Here is a 26,779-nt window from a genome sequence, read left to right as displayed (position 1 = left end):
CATCAACATAATATTGGTTGTATTCAAGAAATAAATAACATTTGGATTGCTGCGATGAAATGTATTGAGGTTATGAAGAGTGAAATAAAGTGCCATTTTCCCATCTACAGTACTCAGCTCATACATGTACTTTCCCAGAATAACCCATTCATGTTTCATGCATTGCATTGCATAAAGGTGAACATTACAACATATAACTTTTTCCAAATATTTGAATACAGAAAAGACTGTATTCGTATAAAATAATACATTGTTTTAAAACCACAGACCCATTTTCCCAGAAAAGCCTTTCTCCACGAGAGAGAAAACGATCAATTCCCATTCATTATAGGGTGAGGTACAATTTTAAAACCATTTATTTAATTCAAAATATTTAGTACAGACCTTTTAAAACATGTTACAATTAATTAAACAATTTTACTATTCCTTTCTTGCAGATAAAGGGCCTGGGTTATAGGTTTATACATCCTGCCGTTTCCAATTCCACCCTGTCGTCAAGACAGGCTCTCTTGCTCGTAGGATATCCCACACAAGCCCCAGCTCCGTAGGTTTTCCAGGCACAATGTAGTTCACATCCAGATGGGCTTTTGAAAATATATACGAACTAACAGATTTTGTAGCATCTCTACTCTGACATGTTACGGTGGTCTTTTTTAAAAGTCAATAAACATAGATCAAAAACATAGATCAAATGCCGACACATGCTTTAACATATACAGATGCACTATCTTGTTAAATAAACACCAACTAAAGCGTGACAGCTTCAAAGGAATAGATGCACTATATGCATAAATTAACACTCACTCTAGGGTGTGAGAACAGGAACAGGATGTCCTGGCAGTATGCCCCTACATTGACACTCCCTGGAGCACGTGATGACATCCTGGCGGGAAGTTCTGACCGGATACCCAAATATGGGCATGCACACGTCATCAGGACATAGGGTCATAAATCAAATGTTTGACGTGTGCAGTCTACTGAATTCTCTCTCATATTCATATATTCATTTATTTACAATTCTCAAACAAACGTGTGCACAGCACAAATAAGTATCAAGTCTGCTAGAACGTGTAACATAGTTACATTACTAATTTTAAAGTTGTTTGTTGTCAGATAAAGTATAATACTGAAATGTAATTGTTTTGTTTTGCATTGCTGATTATACACACATCAAGCCTTCAACATTTTACAAACTGAATGTACATTGTCACTGAACAGAAACTCCCTAACAATTGGCAATGGGTAGGACTTCCATCAGATCAACAGTATTGTCAGATGTCAGCTACTTCAGATTCCTGTTCATGCTTCATATTGAATACATATTGAGTGAAGGATGGAAGTGCACATGATTTCTCATACAGTTTATCAACAGTACTGTAAGCCTACTTTTCAACTTCAAAAAGTAGAATAAATTATTGAATGACTGCTTCCATCTGCAATTCAATCTTTAGTGTAACTCTACAAGATAACCAATTTCTCCTTTCTGAAAACCTCCCAATTAAGTTCCCTCTCAGCATCTGCTGTTGCACTACAATCTGCCATAGACCATTTTTCTCAATTGCCAACGGAGTAGCTACCTACATGTTCTGACTATCTAAATATCATTGCGCATAATGTAGCCTATCCTGTGGTAGATTACTCTGCACGTTTCTTCCCGAATACAGCTGACATGCTTCTCACTATACTTTTAATACCCGCAGCACCTTTCCGCAGAGCTCTCGACTCTCAGATAAGATCTATCAGTCCATGGAACACCAGCAAAACACCGTGGTATGTTTCAGCTGCGGATATCTCGAAAAATACGCATTCTTCCGAGATAGCAAGGATTCGGCCCTCCCCACTTGAGACTGTCCGTCGGTGCTGCAAATCGCGTTCGTTCCCAACAATGATGATGGGAGCTGTTGCAGACATCTTCCTACTGGCGTGGCGGATGCGCTGCACTTGTTGGCGCACTTCCTCAAAGCTGGAGCGGTCGCAGATGCTGTATACCAGTATCACGCCGTCTGCCAATTGAAGCTGTTTCTCGCTTATCGACTCAGTTATTGCACTGTCCTAAAAACACATACAAACTTGACGTATGAGTTGTCACTATGGTTCGATGACAAATTGGCAAATGCGTAATGATGAATGGCGACATTTGGGTAGTCCAAGAGTGTTTACCTGTGGGTAGAGCGAGTCCAATATGTTGAAGGATATTTCCTTCCCGTCAATTGTGTCAATATGACTGTAAATTGATTCTGACGGAGAAACATATGAATTAAATCAAAAACATCATAATGTATTAAATGGTCAGCATTACGCACAACATGTATGTACTCATTTGGCAAGCTTACCTATTTCACCGGACTCGCCTATAAATCTTCTGGTAATAAATCGGACGGTGAGCGCTGGAAAAGACAAAAAGTTATGTACAGTTTAATCTACATGTATTTTAATGGCACGTACAAACTTCGAGTGTACATCGTCAATGAAAATAAATTCCCTTACAATATGCAATTGTAAATAGCCCACCCACTCTACCTACCTCATCCCATACTGTTTTTATTTACTTTTCTGCTCTTTTGCACACCAGTATCTCTACTTGCACATCATCATCTGCTCATGTATCACTCCAATGTTAATCTGCTAAATTGTAATTATTCGCTCCTATGGCCTATTTATTGCCTACCTCCTCATGCCTTTTGTATATGGACTTTCTTTTTTCTACTGTGTCATTGACTTGTTTATTGTGTTATTGGCTTGTTTATTCCATGTGTAACTCTGTGTTGGCCAGGTCGCAGTTGTAAATGAGAACTTGTTCTCAACTTGCCTACCTAGTTAAATAAAATATTAAATAAAAGAAATTGGTAGACCTTCCGTCAGATAAACAGTATTGTCAGATGTCAGACACTTGAATTCCCTTTGAGTGAAGGACTGCAGAGCATATAACTCGTTAACTGTTGACAACACCTCTCTCTGGGAACATTGCAAGGTGCATATTAAACACAAAGACAACACATTCCTACCTGATTTCCCGAAATGTAATAAGATATTAGCTTCCACTATTTGCTGAGTTCCCTCAATTGTCTTGCTGCAGTGGTGTGAGCAGGGTTTGACTTGGACAACCATTTGGACTGGATTATGCTTCAAAATGCTCTGTTCGTTACCCTGTTTTATATAAGGTACTGTACAGTGACTAGGAATATATAGTTTGCAAGAGCTGGAGGATAGGTGGAGCCATTTATGAACCAATGAGAAGATAGCCTGTTTAATTAAGTGGGCTGGGTCACAACTCTGATTCATTGATAAGGCTGACTGTATTGCCTACGTGTGAGTTGATAATAGAGCTCATACAGTTATGTGATCATGATGGCTCGTCTTCTTGTGATAATTAAATTAACTGTTTCAGGTTGGTTAAAATCTTACATTCAACATTTTTCTTTGATCAATTGGTAAATCCCCTCTACACAAAACTACTGAAAATATGAACATATCAGAGAAATGTGAATCACTAATCAAATCATTTTATAAACATTTTGATTTAAACTGCCTTAACACTGGGAAGGCAAATGTGTGCATTGCACACACCATTGACAGTTAATATCCCTGATTCCCCAGGGTGTGTACTAATTTATCAGTTAGGAGAAAATCAAAAACAGCCAGGAATGCAGCCCTAGAGGACAGTCAGAAGTTGTTCACCCCTGATCAATGTGCTTTTACTCAGGCGCCATCTGGTGGCGTTGTATCAGCATCGCCAAGAACATTGGTTGAATCTTTGGCAGCCTTATGCTCATTCAGTGCACCTTTCATCTAGGCCAACTTTAGCACGTTTGAAACACAGGCATACATAGAATATTTGATATACTAGCGCACATTACAAAAGGCTACCGTATTGCATAGTTGGTACAAATGTGCAAAAACAAAGTCACACACACAATCCCTTTTGTTTTTAATTTAATGAAACAAAGTACAATGTCAGTTGTATATAATTGACTAACAAAGCATTTCTGAAACTCCACATCAATGGCCATTATTCAGTCTGCATCTTTTTTAATTTTTTTCACATTAGTTTCATTTTCATCTGTTTCAACTCTGACCTGGGAGTGATGTTTCTTAGCTTTTGGCACTTTGGTCATATTGGTCATGTTCAGCAACTCCCTCATCCTCTTCAGAGACTCTGCAGCTGTTGGTTCCTCAGGTTCCCCAGTCTCAGACCAGCTGCTGTTGGGGTGCCTGAGGAGGGAGGGGTGGAGAGCTGTCCCAAACACTTCACCTAACTTCCTCTGAAAGCTGCCCCGTAGCGTGACAACCAACTCCTGGTCCTTTGAGATAATAAAAAAATGCACATTCAATGTAATTTGTCTGGTATTTTTGTCTGTAAATTCTCAGTTAAGTTTAGAAAATGCTTTCGTTAATGACATTTTTACTATATAAATTACATTTTAAAATATGTGACAACCTTTGAGTTCATCAACATGGTGTCGAAAAGGACCCAGACGTCAGAGACAAATTCGGAGGGGGTACGGTAAGGGGGTGATCGATGTTGTAACAGCCTTCCATGTATGGAGTCAAGACATATTGAATCTGAGGGGGGCTGAAGAGATAAAAGTATGAGAGCTCTCATTTTAAAATGTGCTAAATAATAGTAAAAGATAAGATTATTTACAAATATCACTAATGCCATTGAGTTACAATATGCCATTTTGGTCAGGACAGACTAATCAGAAAAATAAAACAACTTGTTTTTAATATATTTTCATACACACCTCAGCCATGCTGCAAAGGATGTTTCTGTCATTCTCACACCTTAGAAAGAGTAGGAGATGCTCACATTTCTGTTAGCAAAGAAAATAAGATATGGTTAATGCCAGCATTGAATCTAAGAAGTTACAGGTCCAAAAGTTCAATTTAAAAATGTTATCCAACTCAGCAGGAGGATCCAATTTCAAATCTACAACGGGGTGAATCGTACCCTCTGGTCTGCTAGGCTGAGGCACATAGTCCTGTGCCTGTCATCACTGTAGGGGTCTGTGGTGTCGGCCAGGTCCTGACAAAGTGAACACTTCCACTCCTCCCTACCAGAGAGGGAAACAGACAGCACATAGCTTTAACACAAGGAACTCAGACTAGCATATTCCCTCCATATCAACTCCACCAAACTGGAACTTTACACAGAAACTAGTACTGTAATTCTTTAGGGAGATTACCAGAAGGAAGGACCAATGGGTGGGATATGACAATCTTGGTGGTAGCCCCTCCCACACTCCACACAGAATAGCGAACCGCCAACAGTGTGGCAGGCCGCACAGGTCACATACTGGAGCAGTGGGGGACTCTCTGGGGAAGACAGGGCCTTAGTCCAGAGGAGGTTGTCTGACTCTGGTGGTGTGATGTCATCGCCATGGGACTGCAACAACAGCGGAGGGGATAGATCATCATCACTATCTTACTAAGCTAAAAAGGACAATGTAAAGTGCTTTATCACTAACCTTAACTGACACTTTAAATCAGAAACAAAACATGTAGTGCAGCTACGTGCTTACCTGGTGATCTTCTGCAATCTCTTGCAGAATAATCTCATCTTTGCTGGCCCCTTGGACGAGCAGGAACTGAGGAAGAGCGCCTCCAGGAGTGGGGGTGGAGATGGGTAGCTGAAACATCAAGACCCTTGGTTGCCAGTACCTTGAGTTGTTAACATTGTTGCCATTGGTCAAGCTCGGTGGCTCGGTGTTATTGGGTTGCCTGGTTGGCATTTCAGTGGCCACCACCAAACCTGTCCTGGTGGGGTTTGGAGAGGGGCCCTCCACCAAACCTGTCCTGGTGGGGTTTAGAGAGGGGCCCTCCACCAAACCTGTCCTGTTGGGGCTTGGAGAGGGGCCCTCCAGTAGCACTCTAATGCGTGTTGGCAGCTCAGTTCTCCAGTTATTCACATGCCGATGAAGTGACCTGATAGCCTTAGCGTCCTCATGTTGTTGGTCATAAGCCATCTTTTTATTGTTGTGGGGGGCAGTACGGGTCCTACCCACAGAATAGGGTTTACTGTTAGGGTCCATGTCAGTTTCTTCTTTGGGGTGGTGGGTGTGGGTTAAGACACTGTGAGAGAGATGATTAGAGGTCCTCTCAGTAGACAAAGTCCCTGTGAAAGGCAGATCTGAAGAAGTACTGTCCGAGCAGGCAGCTGCCTTTCTATCAGCCCAGGCTGACGGGACCTCCAACTCCATAGCACTGTCTGCCTCTGTGTCAGTTTCCAATTCAGTGACAGTAGAAGTAGGCTCGTTCTCCCTGGCCTGAGAGTTTAGGTCAGGGTCTGCCAGACCAGTAGGAGGCAGGCTTCTATCACAGGGGGAGTCTGCTAGTGCTTTAACCGGGAGGACAGGGATGGGGTTTACAGAGGGAGGCTGATGGAGGATCCACAGTAGCTGCGATTCTGGAAAGTTCCTATTCTGATGCTGAGCTACGGCTGCAGGAGAGGAGGAGCCAGAAGGTGGGAGGCAGATCTCTACAGGTGAGTATGAGTGGAACGTCCAGGACTTTCCATCCTTACCTCTCCGAGATCGTCCAGGGGGAGGAGTTGCCTTGAACATACCATAAAGTCTAGGTGTGGCCTCGATCAGTGGTTGGAGAGACGGGGAGGTTGGAGGCTGAACAGGGGATAGCTGGGCATGGTTGGTGGGGACCAACGCTGATTGGACATGAAGTGCAGGGACAAGTGATGGCTGGGCAGGGTTTGATGGAAGACAGAATGGTGAATTATGTATATTCAGGGAGGGGTGAGATGGTGCTAGTGTAGATGGGCAGGGCTGGGGTGTCACAGGATGGCTCAATGGAAGGTTTGAAGGGGTGTGGACAGGCAGGGAGCGATAAGGAGGAGGCGCACGGGAGGTGGAGGGCTGGGAAGTTGAGGGCTGACTGTGGGGGTTGGATGGGGCAGTGTAAGAGGGGCGTGGGGGCTGGAAGACAGGGTTATGTGGAGGGGGAACAGAATGGATGGACATGTTAGGAACACTGGAAGAGGTCTGGCCAGAGGGAGCATTGGGTCTTTCTTGGTTTTCCAGGGGGTTGTCTTGACTAACATGTGATTGGGCAAAGGGAACAATATCACCCAAAAGTTTACCTGGAAAAAAGGAAGAAAAATAATACTATTGTAGGAGCGATGATATAAATGCGATGGTCACGACCAAACAGTCTCAAGCTTGCGTCCTGTGGCCCCATTCCAATTGAAAAAATTCCATGGGTCGATTTTGGCATGTTATTTTAACAACACTGAAATGGGCAATACTGGACTACCACATCGTTATGTGGTAATCAATGCTAAAACATTTTTTTCCTGATTTAATCTAAGGATTTTGTTAAGATCCAAGCCAGCAAAGCCTACATGAATATGAGATTGAGTATCTTGATTTACCAAAGGAAGCTATTTGTTTCTTGAAGTCATCAGTAATCACCAGCTGCAACTTAAGCATGGTCCCCGGGGGCTCAGTACTCTGAGTCAAGAGATGCTGTAACTGGGACCCAATCTGTGGAGTGAGAGGAGCATGTGTCCATAGGGTTATGCATGTGTGTTGATGTGGTAATGTTTGTGATGGAAAATTGGGGTCAATTTGGAATTTCTGAATCTCATTCAATTTCGAACAATACGATTGAATTTGCCACACCACACAGAAAGCAACATTTGAATTGAAGTAAGTAACATTTCATTCAAACCAATTGAACTAAGACATAAAACATGAAAGTATCATTCATTTGACAAATATTTTATCAAGAAGGATATGCCACTTATTGATGCAAATAATACACACATACCATTTCAAATATTTGTCATGAGATGTTAGATTATTCCCTTCCATACTGCAGTGTTTGACCTAATGCATTCTGGGAAATGTATTCTGATATTTAAAAACATTAAGGGAATGATGAATTATTATAGAAAACCCACAACATGATTTTAGAATATTTCCAGACCACAGTAATAATTTTAAATGGTTTTAGGAGAATGAGTTTTAAAAATGAAAATGTTCAACCTTATGCTACGTGATATTGGTAACAATACATTATGTCAAAATAAACATTTCTATGGTGAATGGTTGGAAAAATAGCCATTTTGAATTTCACTGAATTTTATAGAATTCAATTCTACGTCCTTTCATTCGAATTCAATTCAAATTCTGCTTCATGTGGGGTGTGGCCAATCCAAGTTCAATTCAAATTCTGCTTCATGTGGGGTGTGGCCAATCCAAGTTCAATTCAAAGAGAAATTGGCAACTCAATTCAGAATGAAGTGTCTTTGGGGGAGTTGGGGGAGAAGGCACTCATATAATCCAAAAGAAAAACAAAGAAATGTGTGAGCAGCTTTGTACAGGCAGAACAAGTGGGTTCCTACCTGCCCTTTGCAGGAGAGCAGGGCAAAGAAGTCCTCCACATTCAGGGCTTTCTCAGCAAAGTCAGCAACATAGTCCTGCCTCTGCCCCAGTCTGTTTAGCGCACTCCGTCTCGTCTCGATCCCTGCCACCTCGGCATTACACATCGTCTAGGTAGACATGAGCAAGCATTTTATCGACTCAAACTGAGTAAAATCACATACACGTATGCACACACACGCCTTCTTTAGCTTTCATGCATTGTGTTAGTCTTGTATAGCTGAAATACCTCTATGTTGCTGTAGAGCGACATGGCTCTCGATTTCAAGAGTTGAACAGTGGCAAGAAGCATTCTCTTCAGGCTCTCCCTCAGCTTTGACTTGAGTTGTGTTATGTCTAGCAATCTGCGAGTGGGAGAGAACATGTGGGTCTTTCCATGAAATTAATGGCTTTTGCATCCCTTTTGATATATGCAGTACCAGTCAAAAGTTTGGACACACATACTCATTCAAAGGTTTCTTTATTTGTACTATTTTATACACTGTAGAATAATAGTGAAGACATCAAAACTATGAAATAACACATATGGAATCACGTAGTAACCAAAGAAAGTGTTAAACAAATCAAAATATATTTGATATTTGAGATTCTTCAAAGTAGCCACCCTTTGCCTTGAGAACAGTGTCATGACGTGGCCCTTTCTGGGTGTAGAACGTGCCCCCCACCCTCACTCTCGCTCCTAAACCCAGGATTTGTTATCTCAGGTCATAAATTCCTGGCCGAGACGCTCTCCCCCTGGTCATGCAGAAAGAGAGGGAGAGCACAGAGAGAGAACAAAGGACTTCACTTAGCCAAACTCCTAAATCCCCAAAATGGGAGAATTAAACAATATCTCTACTTTTGAGAATGTGGGAAGGGTCCGTGGACACTTAAGGTACAGTTATGACGAGTGTGTTTAATTTGATCTCATGAAGGACAGCAACTATCTCTCTTAAAGTGTACATTTCCTAGCTGTCAGGTTTACATCTAAATATTGTGAAACGTATGTGATTAAACATGAAACTATTTGTGAAAAGATTAAATGTAATGTTAACCTTCTAAATGAGAGTATGGATTTTCATATAGAGATTAACTAGTCAGTGGCCACACCCACGTGAGCATAGACATTATGTCAGGGTCATGGACCGCCCCTTTCTACTGAAACACATAAAACCCACTCCTGATGAAATTCACACCAGACCATGCAAACCCCGGTGTAAGCCAAGGTTGCAAATGGTTGAATTTCTAAGACCAAAACATGCCGGGTGACGCTGTTGTGTGAAGTGGTTTAAACTACAACTCTATCAAAGGACAAGACTATACCACGTGGAGCATCGGTTACATGGCTGGAAATGGTTAAACTCAGACTATCGATCCCTACAGAATAAGAGCAAATTTTAGACACAAATTACTAGTATGCAGCTAGAAATTACGTAAACCTAGGACGAGAATACATACACCCCCCGAAGGATCTATTCTATAAGAACATTTCTGAATGGTACTCTGAAGTATCCATTCTAACCACCTACAACCACGAAAGACTGTGACCTCAATGAAAGTTAACCCAGAGACTCTGATGAACCCTACAGGACGATCGAGGATTCCAACAGAGAAGACAACAACGACATACGGGCGTAAATATGAATTGCAATTTATTTTGGAATGAGCGGTCGTTCATGTAAAGTATTAGCAATTTCTATGAGTGTAGTAATCCTCTATGAGTTTCCCGCTCTTGAACTGCACACCCCTATCTTTTGTCGACCAAGCCGTCATATTGGCTTTGCCCTCTAGGGCCCTTTTCTTTGTATCGTTGTTAACAACCTATTGGGGAATAATCAGAATTGGTTGGTAACATAGGTAAGATGTTTTATATTCATCATATGTTTGTAAGTTACTTCTCATCAGAATGTTAACTTTGTATAATACTGTGGAGGGGTTGCAGTATCTGTTCTATGTCAAGACTAAGTTGTTTGGGCCGGAGAGAGGGGAGAGGTCAAGCGTGTATCTCTTGGCTCCACAATGTCTGTGTGCCAGTCAGTGTGTCTCTGTGATCTTGTCAAGACAGGATGGATTTGATATATGCCTGTTGATATGAAGGATTGGTTTATGGTTCTGAGTTTGAGAAAGGAGACAAAGCTGAACGATGAATTATGCCGATGCTGTCTTATCCTGTGTGTGTCTTTGCTATAAAGGTTCTCAGTTGAAATGTGTAAGGGACTCTCAGAGAATTCATTGATAGACACTGAATTGATCTGAGAGTCACAGAGTTGTGATAGAGCTCATATAATTAAAGATGGACTTTGTGATAACTAACTCTGACTGTGTGTGGTTTGCTCTCATGATTTGCTAAATAGAGAATTTCCACGACAAACCCAATGTATAATATCTACTGTTTGTTTTCATGTATTTCTGTGACTTGATTAGTTAGTTGTCTTTTAATTGTTGCATGGTTTAATTCAATCACGTAATCAATTAAAAAAGTTAGGTAATTTGATAAAATAGCATGTCATATAATATAATCATAGTAAAGACACGACAACAGCTTTGCACACTCTTAACATTCTCTGAACCAGCTTCAAGAGGTAGTCACCTGGAATGCATTTCAATTAAAAGGTGTGCCTTGTTAATAAAGAATGTATTTCCTTATTAATGTGTTTGAGCCAATCAGTTATGTTGTGACACGGTAGGGGCGGTATACAGAAGGTCTTTTACCAAATTATGTCAAGAACAGCTCAAATAAGCAAATAATTCAAGGCACACTTGAATTCATGAAATCAAGGCACACTTAATAACCAGCATGGCTACCAATATTATAATTTCATTCCTGTGTAATTGACCAGTTATTACCTGCCATCCATGTCCAGAAGGCTCTGCTTCACTGCAAATCTCTGCTGCCTCACTCTCTGCACCAGGGACTGAAGCTGCTCTTTCTGGCTGACCATCGCCTCATGGAGGAACTGGAAACTGCATGGGAATGGAAGGGGAGGCTCAGGAGAACAGGAGAAGAGACTTCAGCCCTGTTGAAATGCTTAAAGAATCCATCTCTCGAAGTAATCATGTGACTTATTTTTTACCTATCGAATTGTGTTTTAGCGATTACTTCAAGGTCGGTAAGGATGCTTCTTCTACAGTATTTGAACTAGGTCCCACCTCACATTCCATGATACTGTGACTGTATTTACAATATGCCAGGAAACTTACCTGTGGTTCCTGTGATCCATTAGTTGGCAGTCTCGACAGGTCAGCTGATCACAGGTCAAACAGAAGAGCTTGATTGGCTCATGTTTGTGTGTGGGACAAAACACTGTGGGGGCAGAGACTCCTGCAGGGGAATACAAAAATATGATACATTCTAGTATATGAACATGCTATTTCAATGTCCTGGTATTATCAACAAGTGTTTGATTACTGTGTCTGGCTCAGTCGGACCTCTAAGTCAATGTTTGGGAGGCCCAGGTCTTTTGTGTGCGTGTAGTGACCAGATAATAAAATATAACTTGAATATTACAAAGTGTTTGCATAAGATGGTATGATGTTTGTAAAAATCTTTAAGCAGATAAGATATGTCTGTGGATAATTTAATCAAATTCTACATGAGTAGAAGTCTCTGAATAAAAATAGCCATAATGCTCAATACCATGGTATTGAGGGTATATAATTCTGGATGATGATTTTCTAGGACAGACCTGTTGGGGGTTGGAGCCGGATAGTGTGGTCCTTTGTCACCTTCACTCTCCTGTGTGCAGATACACACTCCGAACACAGCGCCTCTCCACACTCCACACACCAGCCACTCGCCACGAACCCCTCACAACAGGTACACTGCAGTCACAGACGTGATGATGATGGAATACACAGAATTTGTAAAGGCATTCACAGGCTATGGGAACAGCACTATCATTGACTGAGTTAATATTATAGAGTTATTCATATTAACCCCTAAAGTGTCTCACCTGGACATTACCAGTCCAGAGTTTGTTGGAAGAGTTCTTAATAAAGAGATTATCTTTGACTTCCAGAATATTAAATGGCAGGTCACAGGACGGACATGCTGGAGAGATAGAGAGATCTGGAGAGAGAGAGAGAAAGACTATTGTTGTAATGTTGTAACGTTTCCCTTCTCAGTGTTTCCTGTCTAAAACACTGTGTGATTGTCTTGTGGGTTTCTCTGAATAGTCTTAGGCCTCTCCCCCAAATAATGATACTGTGACCTTGGAATTATAAGGTTCTATCTGCCAAAAGTCTTATGAGATATTGAGCATTCTCATATGTTGGATGTGGGTTGAGTAAAACGGTTCTATCTGGCACTGAATTATAAGATTAATTTAATTTCAAAAGAAAAGCCATGTAATTGTTAAATAAAGAGTATCCCCTCCATCCTTCAAACCACATAAATACATTCATTCATGTTCACCATACCCAACTATAACATTTTCCGTCAAGATAGAACTGCCAAAGGGGGAGGAGTTGCAGTCTACTGCAGCGATAGCCTGCAAAGTAATGTCATACTTTCTAGGTCCATACCCAAACAGTTCGAAATACTAATTTTAAAAATGACTCTCTCCAGAAATAAGTCTCTTTCACTGTTGCCGCCTGCTACCAACCCCCATCAGCTCCCAGCTGTGCCCTGGACACCATTTGTGAATTGATTGCCCCCCATCTAGCTTCAGAGTTTGTTCTGTTAGGTGACCTAAACTGGGATACGCTTAACACCCCGGCAGTCCTACAATCTAAGCTAGATGCCCTCAATCTCACACAAATCATCAAGGAACCCACCAGGTACAACACTAAATCTGTAAACAAGGGCACCCTCATAGACGTCATACTGACCAACTGGCCCTCCAAATACACCTCCGCTGTCTTCAACCAGGATCTCAGCGATCACTGCCTCATTGCCTGTATCCGCTACGGATCCACAGTCAAACGACCACCCCTCATCGCTCCCTAAAACACTTCTATGAGCAGGCCTTTCTAATCGACCTGGCCCGGGTATCCTGGATGGACATTGACCTCATCCCGTCAGTTGAGGATGCCTGGTCATTCTTTAAAAGGAACTTCCTCACCATTTTAGATAAGCATGCTCCGTTCAAAAAATGCAGAACTAAGAACAGATATAGCCCTTGGTTCACTCCAGACCGGATTGCCCTCGACCAGCACAAAAACATCCTGTGGCGGACTGCAATAGCATCGAATAGTCCCCGCGATATGCAACTGTTCAGGGAAGTCAGGAACCAATACATGCAGTCAGGAAAGCAAAGGCCAGCTTCTTCAGGCAGAAACTTGCATCTTGTAGCTCGAACTCCAAAAAGTTCTGGGACACTGTGAAGTCCATGGAGAACAAGAGCACCTCCTACCAGCTGCCCACTGCACTGAGGATAGGTAACATGGTCACCACCGATAAATCCATGATTATCGAAAACTTCAACAAGCATTCCCCCCCCCCGCAGCTACTCGCCCAAGCCTCTCCAAGTTCTCCCTTCCCCAACTCCAGATAGCAGATGTTCTGAAAGACCTGCAAATCCTGGACCCGTACAAATCAGCTGGGCTTGACAATCTGGACCCTCTATTTCTGAAACTATCCGCCGCCATTTCGCAACCCCTATTACCAGCCTGTTCAACCTCTCTTTCATACCGTCTGAGATCCCCAAGGATTGGAAATCTGCCGCAGTCATCCCCCTCTTCAAAGGGGGAGACACCCTGGACCCAAACTGTTACAGACCTATATCCATCCTGCCCTGCCTATCTAAGGTATTCAAAAGTCAAGTCAACAAACAGGTCACTGACCATCTCGAATCCCACCGTACCTTCTCCGCTGTGCAATCTGGCTTCCGAGCCGGTCACGGGTGCACCTCAGCCACGCTCAAGGTACGAAACGATATCATAACCGCCATTGATAAAAGACAGTACTGTGCAGCCGTCTTCATAGACCTTGCCAAGGCTTTCGACTCTGTCAATCACCATTTATTTACTTTTCTGCTTTTTTTGCACACCAATATCTCTACCTGTACATGACCATCTTATCATTTATCACTCCAGTGTTAATCTGCAAAATTGTAATTATTCGCTACCTCCTCATGCCTTTTGCACACAATGTATATAGACTCTTTTTTTCTCCTGTGTTATTGACTTGTTAATTGTTTACTCCATGTGTAACTCTGTGTTGTCTGTTCACACTGCTATGCTTTATCTTGGCCAGGTCGCAGTTGCAAATGAGAACTTGTTCTCAACTAGCCTACCTGGTTAAATAAAGGTGAAATAAAAAATAAAATAAATAAATAAATACAAATATATTTGTTAAAGCAATAGTTCACTAAAATGTCAAATACACCATGGATAACTAGCAACATGGCTAAAGCTTAGCTCTGGATGAGTAAACTGGTATATTGTTCTGGTCTTTGATGCCCAGTGCAAGCAAACTACTTACCATGCAATTATCCATGCAATCTGGTAAGTTTGTATTTTCAGTGAAATATTCTTTCAATATCTATATAGAACAAGATAAAAACAGGGATGCCTCACCAACGGGGATTTAAGGGATAATCCAAGGTACCTGTATTTACTTATTATTGCCATAAAGAGCAGAAGTAGTTTGCTTACACATCATACACTTCCGGCGCCGACAGAGATGGCCGCCTCGCTTCGCGTTCCTAGGAAACTATGCAGTTTTTTTTTTTTTTACGTGTTATTTCTTACATTAGTACCCCAGGTCATCTTAGGTTTCATTACATACAGTCGAGAAGAACTACTGTATATAAGATCAGCGTCAACTCACCATCAGTACGACCAGGAATATGTTTTTCGCGACGCGGATCCTGTGTTCTGCCTTACAAACAGGACAACGGAATGGATCGCATGCAGCGACCCAAAAAAACGACTCCGAAAAAGAGGGAAACGTGGCGGTCTTCTGGTCAGACTACGGAGACGGGCACATCGTGCCCCACTTCCAAGCATTCTTCTTGCCAATGTCCAGTCTCTTGACAACAAGGTTGATGAAATCCGAGTAAGGGTAGCATTCCAGAGGGACATCAGAGACTGTAATGTTCTGTGCTTCACGGAAACATGGCTCACTGGAGAGACGCTATCCGAAGCGGTGCAGCCAACGGGTTTCTCCACGCATCGCGCCGACTTTCTGGTAAGAAGAGGGGTGGGGGTGTATGCCTTATGGCTAACGAGGCATGGTGCGATGAAAGAAACATACAGGAACTCAAATCCTTCTATTCACCCGATTTAGAATTCCTCACAATCAAATGTAGACTGCATTATCTACCAAGAGAATTCTCTTCGATTATAATCACAGCCGTATATATCCCCCCCCAAGCAGACACATCGATGGCTCTGAACGAACTTTATTTAACTCTTTGCAAACTGGAAACCATTTATCCGGAGGCTGCACTCAATGTTGTTGGGGATTTTAACAAGGCTAATCTGAAAACAAGACTCCCTAAATTTTATCAGCATATCGATTGCGCAACCAGGGGCGGAAAAACCTTGGATCACTGTTACTCTAATTCCGCGACGCATATAAGGCCCTGCCCCGCCCTCCTTTCGGAAAAGCTGACCACGACTCCATTTTGCTGATACCTGCCTACAGACAAAAGCTAAAAAAAGAAGCTCCCATGCTGTCCAACGCTGGTCCGACCAAGCTGACTCCACACTCCAAGACTACTTCCATCACGTGGACTGGGACATGTTTTGTATTGCGTCAAATAACAACATTGACGAATACGCTGATTCGGTGTGCGAGTTCATTAGAACGTGCGTTGAAGATGTCATTCCCATAGCAACGATTAAAACATTCCCTAACCAGAAACCTTGGATTGATGGCAGCATTCGCGTGAAACTGAAAGCGCGAACCACTGCTTTCAATCAGGGCAAGGTGTCTGGTAACATGACTGAATACAAACAATGCAGCTATTCCCTCCGTAAGGCTATCAAACAAGCTAAGCTTCAGTACAGAGACAAAGTAGAATCCCAATTCAACGGACTACAGGAAGAAATCCAGCCCAGTCACGGACCAGGATGTCTTGCTCCCAGGCAGACTAAATAACTTTTTTGCCCGCTTTGAGGACAATACAGTGCCACTGACACGGTCTGCAACGGAAACATGCGGTCTCTCCTTCACTGCAGCCGAGGTGAGTAAAACATTTAAACGTGTTAACCCTCGCAAGGCTGCAGGCCCAGACGGCATCCCCAGCCGCGCCCTCAGAGCATGCGCAGACCAGCTGGCTGGTGTGTTTACAGACATATTCAATCAATCCCTATACCAGTCTGCTGTTCCCACATGCTTCAAGAAGGCCACCATTGTTCCTGTTCCCAAGAAAGCTAAGGTAACTGAGCTAAACGACTACCGCCCGTAGCACTCACTTCCGTCATCATGAAGTGCTTTGAGAGACTAGTCAAGGACCATATCACCTCCACCCTACCTGACACCCTAGACCCACTCCAATTTGCTTACCGCTCAAATAGGTCCACAGACGATGCAATCTCAACCACACTGCACACTGCCCTAACCCATCTGGACAAGAGGAATACCTATGTGAGAATGCTGTTCATCGACTACAGCTCGGCATTCAACACCATAGTACCCTCCAAGCTCGTCATCAAGCTCGAGACCCTGGGTCTCGACCCTGCCCTGTGCAACTGGGTACTGGACTTCCTGACGGGCCGCCCCCAGGTGGTGAGGGTAGGTAACAACATCTCCTCCCCGCTGATCCTCAACACTGGTGTCTGGTAACATGACTGAATACAAACAATGCAGCTATTCCCTCCGTAAGGCTATCAAACAAGCTAAGCTTCAGTACAGAGACAAAGTAGAATCCCAATTCAACGGACTACAGGAAGAAATCCAGCCCAGTCACGGACCAGGATGTCTTGCTCCCAGGCAGACTAAATAACTTTTTGCCCGCTTTGAGGACAATACAGTGCCACTGACACGGTCTGCAACGGAAACATGCGGTCTCTCCTTCACTGCAGCCGAGGTGAGTAAAACATTTAAACGTGTTAACCCTCGCAAGGCTGCAGGCCCAGACGGCATCCCCAGCCGCGCCCTCAGAGCATGCGCAGACCAGCTGGCTGGTGTGTTTACAGACATATTCAATCAATCCCTATACCAGTCTGCTGTTCCCACATGCTTCAAGAAGGCCACCATTGTTCCTGTTCCCAAGAAAGCTAAGGTAACTGAGCTAAACGACTACCGCCCCGTAGCACTTACTTCCGTCATCATGAAGTGCTTTGAGAGACTAGTCAAGGACCATATCACCTCCACCCTACCTGACACCCTAGACCCACTCCAATTTGCTTACCGCTCAAATAGGTCCACAGACGATGCAATCTCAACCACACTGCACACTGCCCTAACCCATCTGGACAAGAGGAATACCTATGTGAGAATGCTGTTCATCGACTACAGCTCGGCATTCAACACCATAGTACCCTCCAAGCTCGTCATCAAGCTCGAGACCCTGGGTCTCGACCCTGCCCTGTGCAACTGGGTACTGGACTTCCTGACGGGCCGCCCCCAGGTGGTGAGGGTAGGTAACAACATCTCCTCCCCGCTGATCCTCAACACTGGTGTCTGGTAACATGACTGAATACAAACAATGCAGCTATTCCCTCCGTAAGGCTATCAAACAAGCTAAGCTTCAGTACAGAGACAAAGTAGAATCCCAATTCAACGGACTACAGGAAGAAATCCAGCCCAGTCACGGACCAGGATGTCTTGCTCCCAGGCAGACTAAATAACTTTTTTGCCCGCTTTGAGGACAATACAGTGCCACTGACACGGTCTGCAACGGAAACATGCGGTCTCTCCTTCACTGCAGCCGAGGTGAGTAAAACATTTAAACGTGTTAACCCTCGCAAGGCTGCAGGCCCAGACGGCATCCCCAGCCGCGCCCTCAGAGCATGCGCAGACCAGCTGGCTGGTGTGTTTACAGACATATTCAATCAATCCCTATACCAGTCTGCTGTTCCCACATGCTTCAAGAAGGCCACCATTGTTCCTGTTCCCAAGAAAGCTAAGGTAACTGAGCTAAACGACTACCGCCCGTAGCACTTACTTCCGTCATCATGAAGTGCTTTGAGAGACTAGTCAAGGACCATATCACCTCCACCCTACCTGACACCCTAGACCCACTCCAATTTGCTTACCGCTCAAATAGGTCCACAGACGATGCAATCTCAACCACACTGCACACTGCCCTAACCCATCTGGACAAGAGGAATACCTATGTGAGAATGCTGTTCATCGACTACAGCTCGGCATTCAACACCATAGTACCCTCCAAGCTCGTCATCAAGCTCGAGACCCTGGGTCTCGACCCTGCCCTGTGCAACTGGGTACTGGACTTCCTGACGGGCCGCCCCCAGGTGGTGAGGGTAGGTAACAACATCTCCTCCCCGCTGATCCTCAACACTGGGGCCCCACAAGGGTGCGTTCTGAGCCCTCTCCTGTACTCCCTGTTCACCCACGACTGCGTGGCCACGCACGCTTTCAACTCAATCATCAAGTTTGCGGGCGACACAACAGTGGTAGGCTTGATTACCAACAACGACGAGACGGCCTACAGAGAGGAGGTGAGGGCCCTCGGAGTGTGGTGTCAGGAAAATAACCTCACACTCAACGTCAACAAAACTAAGGAGATGATTGTGGACTTCAGGAAACAGCAGAGGGAACACCCCCCTATCCACATCGATGGAACAGTAGTGGAGAGAGTAGCAAGTTTTAAGTTCCTTGGCATACACATCACAGACAAACTGAATTGGTCCACTCATACAGACAGCATTGTGAAGAAGGCGCAGCAGCGCCTCTTCAACCTCAGGAGGCTGAAGAAATTCGGCTGGTCACCAAAAGCACTCACAAACTTCTACAGATGCACAATCGAGAGCATCCTGGCGGGCTGTATCACCGCCTGGTACGGCAACTGCTCCGCCCTCAACCGTAAGGCTCTCCAGAGGGTAGTGAGGTCTGCACAACGCATCACCGGGGGCAAACTACCTGCCCTCCAGGACACCTACACCACCCGATGTTACAGGAAGGCCATAAAGATCATCAAGGACATCAACCACCCGAGCCACTGCCTGTTCACCCCGCTATCATCCAGAAGGCGAGGTCAGTACAGGTGCATCAAAGCTGGGACCGAGAGACTGAAAAACAGCTTCTATCTCAAGGCCATCAGACTGTTAAACAGCCACCACTAACATTGAGTGGCTGCTGCCAACACACTGACACTGACTCAACTCCAGCCACTTTAATAATGGGAATTGATGGGAAATGATGTAAATATAACACTAGCCACTTTAAACAATGCTACCTTATATAGTGTTACTTACCCTACATTATTCATCTCATATGCATACGTATATACTGTACTCTATATCATCGACTGCATCCTTATGTAATACAAGTATCACTAGCCACTTTAACTATGCCACTTTGTTTACATACTCATCTCATATGTATATACTGTACTCGATACCATCTTCTGTATCTTGCCTATGCTGCTCTGTACCATCACTCATTCATATATCCTTATGTACATATTCTTTATCCCCTTACACTGTGTATAAGACAGTAGTTTAGGAATTGTTAGTTAGATTACTTGTTGGTTATTACTGCATTGTCGGAACTAGAAGCACAAGCATTTCGCTACACTCGCATTAACATCTGCTAACCATGTGTATATGTGACAAATAAAATTTGATTTGATGTTGTGGCCAGTCATTATGCTACAAAAGTGGTGAAACAAATCAAAATAATTGCAAAAGAGTGTCAGAACCCATGATAGGAATAATCAAGGACATGGAACTATTAGTTTTATCAAAATGTATAGTTTTAAATATGGAGAGTCCCAGATCTCAGAACTGTTTTGTTGCGTTTTCCTCTTTCACGAAATCACTTTACCCAGCATTGTGTGATTGAATTGCAAATAGAACCTTATAAAACCAAGTTCAAAGCAAAGCTGTTTGTGCAAATAAAACTTCCTATATATTTATTTTTTTCTGTCATAAATTGACTTTTTCCAATAACCTGAGGTCTCACATGTGAAGACCATCTAAAGAGCTGTGAAGGACACAAACTACAGTCAAGAACAACTAACTAGCTATGTGAATAACTCATTGTTGACCAAAATGTCATAACAGTCCTTATTCCAAGGGCTCGATACAGTAAATTCACCAAACCGATGTGTTCAACAAAAGTGCTTCATACCTTTCTGCAACCCTGGATTGTCTGGGGGCAGGCATGCTTGACATATAGAGTGCAAACAGGGAAGAAGTTGGGGATATCGCTCGTGGTTTAAAGTTAACCCACAGAGGACACAATTTCCATAGGTTCCCGATTCTTTTACTACGTTCGGCCCAAACGGAAAGTCACCGCCGCTTTGCCCTCCATGGTTCATCTGTGTGGAAGAGTCATTCGGGATAAAATAGCTTTTAATGAGAGAAAAACGAGACATGCATTACTATTCATAATCATAATGTATGTATATTTAAGGCGATACTTACCTCTATTGATGATTGTTCGCACGCAAATGAGAATAAAAACCGTTAAACTGTTTTTGTATTTACCTTGCGCAGGTTCTAAACCAGGGCAGGTTACTCCGGATATTCTTTCAGACTAAAAAAAACATCGTAACGGAAGAAGTTTGGTCAAAGATAGTCCAGCTCGGCAAACTGCCCTCTCCCGATCACGACGGTTGCATTAGGCGAGGTCCATGGCGACGTTGGCTAGCTAAACTCATGCGCAGAATCACGTAAACATTGGTCTTGCGCCGAACTGCGCATGTGTAGGCCGTCAAAGGCACTGCTTCCACATAAATTCGTTTTTGACGAAAATGTGACAGTTTGTCCCCTTCACGAGGTTGGAGTTAGAAATTGTTAAATAACTTAAGACATTGGCTCCAATTTAGGTGTTCCTTTAGAGGAAATGAACAACTAAGGAAGAATGTTTTACTTCTCATTGGACTTGTTCAAAGTTGCAGCAGACTGCAGGCGACCGCCGACTGACTGATCTACAAATCACCTTCCATCATAAATAACTACTCTTTATTATTTTTAGATCAGTCCATTTAGCCACGATACATTACAGTTTTGATCCTATCGAGCACGGCCCATTGACTTCTCAAACCCAAAGTCCAGGCCTGGTCTGCTTGGCCTGATCTGTTTAGCAAGCCTTCCCGGAAGTCTCACAATGTTGCACCTCTGGGTTTAGAAACTCTCTGGTTCGGTTACTTTGAGCGAGTCGTTGCCGCATAACCACTGATCAGATTACTCTACCTCTAATTCTGACATTAGCTCTAGGAATGACATATTATCAGATCCAGAGTCAGTAGGTGGAGTCAGACCTACATAAAGGAGTAGACTGTATAGTGTTGTGTATTCTAGAGTTGGTAGCTTCCATGATATTGGCCTAGCCTATACTTATGATAGAAAAAAAGCATGAATAACACAAAACAGGTAACAAAATGTAAAGTTTTATTCAACAAGTTATACAATTATCATGAACATAACACACATACTATGTTTCATTTCTAGTCATTTTTGCATTTGACATGGTTTTAATATGCGTGACAAAAATGTAAATACTGAAAACATAAATAGCATGCTATTATCCATAAGAACTGACATAACAATGAAATTGAAATAATAATTTTGGGTAATTGCAGATGAAATAGAAGACTATAATGTAAACCTTTCATTTGACCATCCAATAGGCCTACAACTTTATTAACCCTCTCTGTGGCAGACACATAACAACCAGGTGTAAACAGCCAGGGAGGAGGAGTTAGAATACTAGGATGGGGTGGGTGGAGGGGCCCAGGTTAAAGTGTGATTTTCTGGGTGGAGTAAACTGTTCCCTTAAGTGGTAGGTTTCCCAAGATAATGTTTGACCAGCTCCTCACTGTAGAACGCAATTACACTTGATTGTCTTCTCCTGGCTCCTCTGTCCGTATTGAATGGTGGCCAGTGTCTGGACTAAGTTCCAAAAGTTCTCAAAGGAAACCCCCCTTCCATCCTTCACTCCAATCTGCTGCAGCAGCTGGCTCAAGCCTTGTTCATCACCTGAGGTCTATTAGAAAGGGTATAAAGTTATAAAGTCCAAAAGTTATGGGCGGGGTTACAAAGTTGTCTGTCAGAAGTATTACAATGTAAATGTACTTTTAATCTGTCTGGCAGCATATTTCAAGACTTGGCATAGGAGGGTGCAGTGGGATAGCCGATGGGTTGGACGATACTTTTCTCGTCAATCATCTTGAAAAAAATATACACTTAAAAACTGGAAAATCAACTAATCCTTCATCGTTAACACAATGTTGAAAGTGTGTGGGCGACAGAGAAATAAAATGGTAAAGTTTGAGGCCATGTGGTCCATTTTCAGCTGGAGATGGTGGCATGAGCATGTGGGTCTGTGCAGGTGTGATGTAGTTGATGTTTGTGTGATGTTGTCATGTGTATGTTTTGTTTAAAAAAACATATATATATTGAAAAAAAAGGGTTGAAAAATATAACATAATTTACGGTCCATATTTAAATAGAGCCATCCAAACACCCCATCAATCCACCCTCCATGAATCAATAATGGCTGGATAGATGTAAGCATGTAATTATGCAATCTATCCAGTTGAACTAGGTGGAGCCACAACCTAATTCCAATCCTCTCAGATCCACAAGGGGGAGGCAACACACAGTTTGATGGTAGAGATTAGATTTTGGGATTGCACTTCTATTTGTTCAGGGGTTGCCATAGAAGGGAAGAATTTATCAATCAAAATGAGGGACCTCTCCCTGGCCCAATAGTTCAAATGCATTCTTCCTTCATCCTTTCCTTGGGATAAAAATGTATATAACATGGCTGGATAGGTTTAAGCCGGGGTTAAACTACACAGATTTATTGAATTCAGTCATGTCAGATCAGTGATTACCGCAAGGAAGGAAGGAAGGAACATATTGGAACAGAGTCGTACTTTACTGTGTGGGTTCATATTACCTTGTCAAGGGTAGGTAGCTGTGTGGAGACCAGGGTCTGGAACTCCTCTGTGGTTAGTGTGGGGGCATTGTTGGCTGCAGCACCATGGAACTGACTTACCAGGGTGTTCAACGCCAACTCCAGATCTGAGTACTTGTGGTGTGTGAGAGAGAATAACACAAAGATTAAGAGCAGATTTGAAGGAAGTATACACTTTAATAGTGTATGACAGATAAATTGTACTATGCATAACACAACCTAATCATGAGTGTAAGTTACTAATTTGCAATCACATTATGATCAGTATCCTGCACAGTGCATACCTGGTAGTAAAACATATGTGTCACACACACTACTGTTAGGATAATGTTTACCCAAGAACAATACTAAGATGTGTTAAGCCTCAGGGCTAGTCATGAACATTGTTTAGGGCGTGTCGCTTGACACACCCTTATGATAAAATGACCTGTACTTTTGAAGCATTTGAATGGAGTTCCCCAGTTGTAATTAGTTAAACTGCTATTACTGACATTTCCTAATTTATTTGATATTTCAGCAAATGTTGATTTAGCTGCCACAATATCTGCATCATCATGGTGAAAAACATTAATGGCAGGATCTCAGATTCAGAAAGAATTGGTACAATTCCGAAAATTGAGGGTTGATTGTATAGGATTCTGAAGTATTTAATTTGTTTACATATACACTGAGTCAACAAAACATTAGGAACTCTTTCCATGTGCTCTTTCCATGAGACTGACCAGGTGAAAGCTATGGTCCCTTATTGATGTCACCTGTTAAAACCTCTTAAGGATCAGACTATTTCTTTTCAATTTTCACCTAAAATGACATACCCAAAGCTAACTGCCTGTAGCTCAGGACCTGAAGCAAAGATATGCATATTCTTGATACCATTTGAAAGGAAACACTTTTACGTTTTTGGAAATGTGAAATTAACGTAGGAGAATATAACACATTAGACCTGGTCAAAGATAATACAAAGAGAAAAAAAATGCAGTTTTTTCCCCATCATCTTTGAAATGCAAGAGAAAAGCCACAATGTATTATTCCAGTTTAGGCGTAATTTAGATTTTGACCACTATATGGCAGCAGTGTATATACAAAGTTTTAGACTGATTCAATGAACCATTGCATTTCTGTTAAAAATGTTGCATCAAGTCTGCCCAAATGTGCCTAATTGGTTTATTAATACATTCAAGTTCACAACTGTGCACTCTCCTCAAACAATAGCATGGTATTCTTTCACTGTAATAGCTACTGTAAATTGGACAGTGCAGTTAGATTAACAAGAATTTAAGCTTTCTGCCCATATCAGATATGTCTATGCCCTGGGAAATGTTCTTGTTACTTACAACCTTATGCTAATCACATTAGAGCGCATTAGCTCAACTGTCCCGCGGAGGTTAAATCTACTTTAATTAGTGTATATGAAGGGGGGAGACAGGTTAAAGAAGGATTTTGTGTGCCATTTAGAGGGTGAATGGGCAATTCAAAATATTTAAGTGTATGTAGTAGGTGCCAGGCATACCGGTTTGAGTGTGTCAAGAACTACAATGCTGCTGGGTTTTTCACAAGCAACAGTTCCCGTCTGCATCAAGAATGGTCCACCACCCAAAAGGACATCCAGAAGAATTGGAGTCAATATGGGCCAGCATCAATGTGGAACGCTTTTGACACTGAAGAGCCCATGCCCAGATGAATTGAGGCTGTTCTGAGGGCAAAAGGGGGTTCTCCTAATGTTTTGTGCCCTTAGTGTATATTTCAGCAGAATTGTATTAAACTAATGGTTGACTGACTGATTCATTCATTTAACAACCCCACTCAAGCATTGTAGCACACCCTGTTAGTCTGCACTGGCAGCTCTCACAGATTTACCTTCTGGGTGTTGGCCAAAGCTGTAGAACGTTATTCCTATTCATCTCGGGTAGCCTTTTGTAATACATTGCATATCCATAGTTGAACTTTGGGCTCATTAAATCCCACTGTACTGCACCTATTATGTGTGAGGCGTCAACTTTTACTATCAATGGTGGCTAGAAACCAATTTTCAATGCAATAAATTCAGATATCATTCAAATAGCCACGCAAAAGTAGACGTTCCTCAACAAAAAAGCGCACCCATTCCAGCGTTTCCGTAGAAAGGGGTGCGTGAACCTGATTGATTCCCCGTGCTTTATATTACTCTGCGCCGAATGTCGAGGCACAGGGCACTCAACTGCTACAAAATAACTGGCACCCAGATTGCGAATTCCGTGTCAAAATGAAATCCACAAGACCAGTGAGCATAATGTAGGCTAATGATATACTCTGGTAAAATAGCTAAATTGGTTTCGATTTGTTACGCTCTAACATGTTAGCGTTTATCGTACACCATGCGCTGATGTCAGTTTGCACGAAAGTCCTATAGGTGAGAGCCGGCGCCCTAGCTAATAAACTTGATTACAGTCTCCTGTGCGTTTGAATCACACATTTTAAACAGATAAACAGATAAGTATTGACTTAAAGATTATTAATGGTAAGAAAACAACTCTTACAAGGTGATATATCATACCTTGGTCGCCATTGAGTCCGTTTTGGTCTGTCCAGTCAAGAGGAAACTTTTCTTGTCAGCGTTCCATTGCCATCCTAGCTGGAATCTCGTATCCTCCCACACACACAAAAAAACTGGATTCCACCCCGGCATCAGACAAGGAATGGGGAGGAGAAACACCGACATTTAACACTGGGCCTGTATAATGAAACGAGACGTGTGCGTTGTTATTCAGTTTACTTATTTATTGTACTTTTTAATTCAAACTTTGTGGGCGTTTACCACCCCATTTACAAAGTCATAGTGTCCTTATCTGTTTCCAACTTCCCACAGAGACATACAAATATGAATATCACAAAACAGTCTGACTAACATTATAAAATGTAAATCTTAAATAATGTATTTATTCTCTTAAAATGGTCAATCCACAATCCATGACATCAGCTTGTACTATTCATCTTTCAAATAACTCTAAAGTCATTGGCCCTATAGCATCTAAGGTTATCATCAGTTTGATTATAAATGAACCTCTGGAGTGCAGGTGATTCATGCAGTGAATTTAACCAAAACCAAAGCTCATTTACATTCTAGATTTGGAGAACACTTCAAATGCATCTAAAAGTTCAGTATGAAGTTCCCCTATTTTTAATCGCACTTACATATGGAAAATAAATGGGCTAATGCTGTGGATAACATGGAAAACATGTATTTTAATACTAAATTAAATGTATATTATTTGCTCATCCCTATTAACATCTGTAGCCTCTTTATCACAGACTGCAGTGTTCTGAGCTGAGCACAATTAGTTCCTTCTGAATGTAAGTGGAGCTGGTTGGTTTTAAGGTGGTCATCCCTGAGAAAGTTGCGGTTGTGAGTTGTGGCCAAGGC

At 42.5% G+C, this 26,779-nt stretch overlaps 2 protein-coding genes across 3 annotated transcripts; both read right to left on the bottom strand.

Annotated features, from left to right (window-relative positions):
* Positions 1–95: 95 nt before the first annotated feature.
* On the bottom strand, positions 96–3,136 carry LOC135522163 (ras-related and estrogen-regulated growth inhibitor-like protein). The gene is made up of 4 exons (XM_064948175.1): positions 3,006–3,136; positions 2,334–2,387; positions 2,161–2,237; positions 96–2,052 (listed from the first exon to the last, which is right to left on the bottom strand). The coding sequence occupies exons 1-4, from the start codon at positions 3,106–3,108 to the stop codon at positions 1,726–1,728; spliced, it is 561 nt and encodes a 186-aa protein (XP_064804247.1). The 5' UTR covers positions 3,109–3,136; the 3' UTR covers positions 96–1,725.
* A 765-nt stretch (positions 3,137–3,901) lies between these two features.
* LOC135522161 (transcription intermediary factor 1-alpha-like) lies at positions 3,902–21,129 on the bottom strand. Of its 2 annotated transcripts, none has more exons than XM_064948172.1 (15): positions 20,880–21,129; positions 20,584–20,773; positions 12,329–12,444; positions 12,062–12,197; positions 11,577–11,697; positions 11,223–11,339; positions 8,626–8,740; positions 8,360–8,506; positions 7,385–7,496; positions 5,523–7,093; positions 5,187–5,386; positions 4,952–5,054; positions 4,746–4,814; positions 4,439–4,573; positions 3,902–4,301 (listed from the first exon to the last, which is right to left on the bottom strand). In XM_064948172.1, exons 2-15 carry the CDS (start codon positions 20,771–20,773, stop codon positions 4,014–4,016), a joined length of 3,420 nt encoding a protein of 1,139 aa, XP_064804244.1. In that variant the 5' UTR covers positions 20,880–21,129; the 3' UTR covers positions 3,902–4,013. The 2 variants fall into 2 exon arrangements, with proteins under 2 accessions (XP_064804244.1, XP_064804245.1); XM_064948173.1 differs by having other exon boundaries at positions 20,943–21,129.
* Between the last annotated feature and the right edge of the window lie 5,650 nt (positions 21,130–26,779).

The sequence above is a fragment of the Oncorhynchus masou genome, chromosome 30 (genome assembly GCF_036934945.1).
Source record: "Oncorhynchus masou masou isolate Uvic2021 chromosome 30, UVic_Omas_1.1, whole genome shotgun sequence".
In the NCBI taxonomy this organism is placed as follows: Eukaryota; Metazoa; Chordata; class Actinopteri; order Salmoniformes; family Salmonidae; genus Oncorhynchus; species Oncorhynchus masou.
The sequence above is the reverse complement of the archived record's forward strand: the minus strand, read 5'-3'. Positions and strand labels throughout refer to the sequence as shown.